Genomic DNA, 6,000 nt, shown 5'->3' on the forward strand with positions numbered 1-6,000 from the left:
CTCTGGAATGAACTCCCCGCAGGGATTCGGACCCTCACCTCTCTCCAGGCCTTCCGAAAAGCCGTCAAAACCTGGCTTTGCCGGCAGGCCTGGGGGTGATGAGTTCCCTCCCCTCTCGACATGTATGGTTGTGCGACTGTTGTTTACTTTTATTATTTGTATTTTGTTTTTTATGTTCCCCTTTTTTCTCCTTGAATTGTTCGCCGCCCTGAGTCCTCCCGGAGAAGGGCGGCATACAAATAATAAAATTCCACTCCATTCCAGGTTATGTTCTATAGTTCTTGATTCTGAAGCAGAGTATAAATTTGAGTCCCATAAATAGAAACGCTCTGCCCTTGCTAAAAAAAAGGGGGGTTTGTGTGTGTGTGTGATAATATCAGGTCCGAGAAGCAAAATTGATTTAACAGTATTTGTGTCACCTGTAGACAGAATCTTGCCAGAGAAAAGCAACAATTTTATAACTACAATATACTCTGGGAGAAGCTAAGAAGGAACCCTTTTAATTCTTTTCCTGCCAACCAATCTTTCCAAAGTCCACTGCGTTTTTGCCCTTGGAAAGCAGCCCCCCTCACTCCTGAGAATCCACACCACTTTGTTTCTCTGTAAATATGTTTTATTTTCCATTTCATTTCGTACAGTCACATATATACTGTGCATAACCGGGGCCATATAACATTGAACAATAAACACAGCCATCCCTCTTGTCAACAATACCCCCCAAAATAGAAACCCAATGTACCTCTTCGACCCTCCATACACCCTTTCTTTCGCCCCCCTCCAACTTTCCTTCTTCCCTCCATCATTCCCCTCTACCCTACTTCCCCTCTCCCTCTATCACTCCTCTCTCCCAATACACTCCCTCCCTTCCATCTCAGCCTCCCTCCAATCCTCTCTCCCACCCTCTCTACCCCTCTTTCTTCTTTCCCTCTACTCCTCCCTTCGGTGTATTTCTACTATCTATCAATATATTCAGCTTGTCCTATTTTTACACTAGAATTAAAGAGCAACAGTATACAAGTGCAATCGTGTTACTTTAAAATCTAGCACATACTATATTTCCCCCCTCCCCCCTCCCCCCTAAGACCCCACCTCCCTCCTCCCCCCGACTTCCCAGAGCCCGTACATGGTGTAGCTTTTTAACAAACATAGTCTAAAATATATTAAAACAAAGGAGATTAAAAAACAAAGGAAAGAAAGTCAATAAGATCTCTACGTTGAACTCAGCTTCTTGCTGTTACACAAACTTTAAGCAGTTTAACTTATTCCTAATCTTAAGCATAGGCTATCTGGAATTTCTTAGTCCTTAGAATCCACACCACTTTGTTGCACAGGCAGGGATGATAACGAATCTTCCATGCTATTATATAAATTATTTGTTCAAAAAAGCAACATTATTTATTGCCGAATTAAACTGATTTCTGTAGCCACCAGTTTAACAAACAAGAAACTCTTGGCTATGCTAAAAGGAGTTAAATTATCCATTTTATATCCATTTTTGTAATTTCTATACTGCTTTAATCTACAGCCGTGATGGGGAAGCTATGGGCACGCATGCCAGAGGTGGCACACAGGGCCCTCTCTGCTGGCATGCGTGCCGTCTCGCCAGGTCAGATCTCCGTGGTATTTCTTTTGTGAGCACCTGTTTTCCTGCAAACGACAAAACAGGAACACGGAAGAGCTGCGCTGATGCCTCCCGCTGGCCAGAAGTTTGTGCATTGGGTGTCTAAAAGGCCTAGAGCAGTGTTTCTCAACCTTGGCCACTTGAAGATGTCCGGACTTCAACTCCCAGAATTCCCCAGCCAGCGAATGCTGGCTGGGGAATTCTGGGAGTTGAAGTCCAGACATCTTCAAGTGGCCAAGGTTGAGAAACACTGGCCTAGAGTCTATTTTTCCATGCAGCACCCTTTAACACGGTGGCCACATATTAGCCAGAACCAAACTCTGGAATAAATATTCATTCTCTCTGAATTCAAAACTGTTTTACCTGAATCTATGAAGCATCCGTAATCCAGCGGAACGCAGATCCTCACCGAAAGCTTACAGCACTTCCTTCCTTGAGGCAACTCAACAAATTTTTGGTGCTACTATAGAGAAAAGTGGACGGTGTACAAACGTGTTAAACCACAGCTTGCTTTTCACCTATCTTTACACAAGGATTAACAGTTAGAAGTCTGGACAAGGCTCAGAAAAATGTGAAACGAAACAGGGCAGCTCAAACCTACCATGTTCAACCGCACTTTGTTAACTCACACATGTAGCCAGTAAGCCAACGAGCAAGATGGAGAGCGAGATGGGCAGCATATAAATAATGAAATAAAATCAGGTTAAATTGCGTCAATGATAATCTATACTTTGCACAGAACCCTAAATCAAAACCTCAGGCTTCAGTTCAAGGTTCCATACTAATCTCTTGGAGCTCTTTCCAAGGAACCAGGGATTACTTAATTTTAATCCCCCTTGTATTATTCAACTGTTAATTCATTTGAAGGTCCCTTTTGTTTCTTCACTTATCTCAAAAATGGTAGCAACGTTTCTTTTAATATCAAAGTAAGTTGTTGGTTTTTCGCCTACATTTTAAGAACTTCTGTTAATTTAGGATTTAGCCATTCTTTCTAATTTCTTCTAGAGTAGTTGTACATATGTTGTAGAGGTAGTCCTCTACTTACAACAGTTCACCGTTCAAAGTTACAGCACTGTAAATAGTTACTTACGGCCATTTTTCACACTTATGACCATTGGCAGCATCCCCGTGATCACGCGACTTTTACATTCAGATGCTTAATAACTGACTCACCTTTATGACAGTGTCCCGGAGTCACGTGATCCCCCTTTTGCAACCTTCTGACGAGCGGAGACAATGGGGAAACCAGATTCACTTAAGAGCCGTGTTATTCACTTAACAACTGTGGCAGGAAAGGTTGTAAAATGGTGCAAAAACTCAACTTAACAAGTTCCTCACTTGGCAACATCAATTTCGCGCTCAATTGTGGCCATAAAGACTCTCTGTACTATGTTAAGCTTTGTTGGTCTTTCCATTTCACTGCTGCCGCTAACTAGCATTTCTGATTTTGATATATACATATACACATATATTTAATATATATTTTTATAGTGATGGTTCTAAACAAACCGGAGTATTTTGTGCTTTGCTAAATCTCTTGGAATGTGCTGAGACTGAAGGCGTAATCGACGTTTTCCAAGTTGTGAAAGCTCTTCGTAGAGCCAGAACAGAAATGATTTCCTCCTTTGTAAGTAAATATATTAGTAGTTAATTGCTTTTATTTTCTTTTTTAAAGTCTATCTGTTCTATAGAAATACTCCCACTGTCATTATTACCATTCAGTAGGAAAATGTCCAGAGTCCAAACAATGATTCCTTTGCTAGTGTATTTTGCCTTATTATTTATTTTGGATGCTCATTTAATTCTTGAATACTGAACATATTTGCTAGTAATAAAGTAGGCCACACATACTTTGTTGAATTGAAGAAGTAACTACTTCTATAAATTTGGCTTCTGTTGTGTGTATATTTAAGAGAGGGGATACTTTCCTGTGCCTGCTGTGGGACCCTCTGCTATAACTCTGTGCTATAACAGGGGGGTGGGATGGTAAGTGATGGACAAGTGAGAATCTACAGTTTAGGAAACCTTGCCAGTGGTTACTCAGATCTTCTATTTAAGAATCCTTTATAAAGACTTCTTGTGTTCATCAAAACCAAATGTGAGAGTAGCAGAACTTTATAAACACTGGAAAATATTAACTAATTAAGTCTGGGCACTATGTTGTGTCTTTCTCTCAGGTTCTGGAGCATTATCATATCCTTAATTAAAACTACATGATGGATTTGCACATACGCTAACTCTCTCTTTTTTTAAATGCCATTTAGGAAGGTTATCAGTTTCTATATGATGCTATTGCCAGCCTGTATCCTGCCCAGAATGGACAGCTACAAAATGCCCAATGCCACGAACAAATTACTAACACCCAGAATGAAGTCAAGAAGGAAGAAGGGAGTAACTCTTTGGAGTCTGATTTCCAACTTATGGGTCAAGAAAGTGGAGATGATGCTGAGATGTGCGATGATTTCAAAGCCAAGGATACATCTAGGGAAGCAGAGAGTTCTATTAATGGACCTACAAATCCAGTTTTAAGTGGCATGGCTTAGAATTTGAACCAATCCTCGGTCCGCACCAGAGAGAATATTCCTTGAAAAGAAAATTGAAACCAGAATATTAGAAGTGGCATTCCTTTACAGAACACATCTTGTAAAACGCAAAGGATTATTTTCCTCCCAGGAACAATATGGAAGAATGAGAAACTTTTGGATAGATATAATAAGACTGTGAATTTTGTTATGCGTGTTTGCATAGAATTTTAATCACTGGCTGTGATTTGTGCTGTTTAATATTTTTCGAAGCACAGCACACTTTTTTTTTTATAAAGGTCTTTTCCATAGTTCCAAGAGAAGAGAACTGCTCTTCTCTTCCTTGTTGTTGTTGTTAAGAGGAAAGAAATTTATTCATAAACGGTTTTGTCTGTGAAAATATTCAGGTTGGTATCCAGAAAGAAAGCACAGCTGATTCTGAATGCCCAGAGTTTGTTTAAAAAAAGGGATAAGGCTTCAAGTATAAGCTTGTAGTCACCATCTTGATTTTGTTTTAACCTTCCCTGCATATGCCGTAATATATTTTTATATTATATTAGGATATTAAAACAGGTTGTAGTCTTGCAGGTCACATTGCAATAATGAACTGAGACAACAAACAAATGTTATCAAAACAAGAGAGATGTAAAATAAAGTTTATGACCTGGGTTAGTATAAACGTGGACACAGAATCTGAGCAAAGAACCTGAAAAAGTTAGAATTCCTTTGACTTGAGCTCAGCTAGTGAAGAAGGTATGATAGATATCCTTTTTTCCAACAGCAACATAGAAGTGTTTTGCCAAAGCACAACTTTCTAGTAAAAGTTTTTGAATTGCAAATCTAGACATGGCCTCGAGATGGCACTGCATGTACAAGAAATTCACCAACAAATCTCAAGTTATGAATGCTGAAAGCTGCATAAGGTTAATTCAGCTAACGTTTACTTAGACATGTTAATACAGATGTTCTGTTTTGTACTCTGTTTCTACGGCTTGAATAGAAGTTTTATTTACAAGAGGCTATATTTTATTCTTTATAGTTTATTCCTTTGGAAAGGCTGCACTTTGTATTAAATTTTATATGGAAAACCGTTTCAGATTATTTTATTTTTATTATTTTTATAATATCAGGATATTATATTTTTGGACCATTCCTATTTTTTTAAAAAAAAAATAATAATGTGTAGGATTTTTTTTTTATAAAGAAGAAAGTAAAATTATGATTAAAAAAACTTCAGGCAATATGTAAGGCTAAACCTTCCAAACTTTATACAATATAAATATTGTATATATAAATATATATTGTATATATAAATAAATAATAAATAATAAATAATATAAATAAATAATATTTATATATACAATATAACATTCGTGTTTGTTTTTAAATAACTATCAATGATCAGTTACAACCTCGTTCTGAAGTTCGGATTGCTGCCCCCCCCCCCATGGTCTATATTTGTATTTGACAAGCAACCCACATTTATGGCCATTTGCAGCACTGCGGAGTCACATGATCCCATTTTACAACATTTTTGTCGAAAATCAGATCTACTTCCGGCTTCTGGCAAAACCGTGAACCATTGATTCACTTAATGACCATGGTAGTCAAGTCAATGACCATTGTAAAAAAAAGGGTCCTAAAATTGCAACGGTCATATGGGTGTCCTGCTTTACAATTGTCATGACTTATGACCACGAGGGGCAGGCTCTATGATGGTCATAAGTCAAGGACTATTTGTAAGGAAGCTTCTAAATTTTCAGAAAAATAGGAAACAAAAAATCATGCAATTTTCACAAATTGGAATAACAGCAAAGGGGAGAGCCAGGAAATCATAAAGGCCGCGTGGGGCTTCAG

The 6,000-nt window shown here is 38.3% G+C and overlaps 1 protein-coding gene across 1 annotated transcript in view; it reads left to right on the forward strand.

Moving 5' to 3' along the window:
* PTPRC (protein tyrosine phosphatase receptor type C) overlaps positions 1-5,233 on the forward strand; it is a 90,931-nt gene extending 85,698 nt beyond the window's left edge. Inside the window, exons 29-30 of the mRNA XM_087719172.1 lie at positions 3,113-3,248; positions 3,886-5,233. Coding sequence (XP_087575298.1) covers positions 3,113-3,248; positions 3,886-4,164 — 415 coding nt within the window. The 3' untranslated portion in view covers positions 4,165-5,233. The remainder of the gene's footprint in view (positions 1-3,112; positions 3,249-3,885) is intronic.
* Positions 5,234-6,000: the final 767 nt, after the last annotated feature.

The sequence above is a fragment of the Thamnophis sirtalis genome, unplaced genomic scaffold (genome assembly GCF_051295495.1).
Source record: "Thamnophis sirtalis isolate CommonGarterSnake01/CBP01778 unplaced genomic scaffold, rThaSir2_p1.2 scaffold_7, whole genome shotgun sequence".
NCBI lineage: Eukaryota > Metazoa > Chordata > Lepidosauria > Squamata > Natricidae > Thamnophis > Thamnophis sirtalis.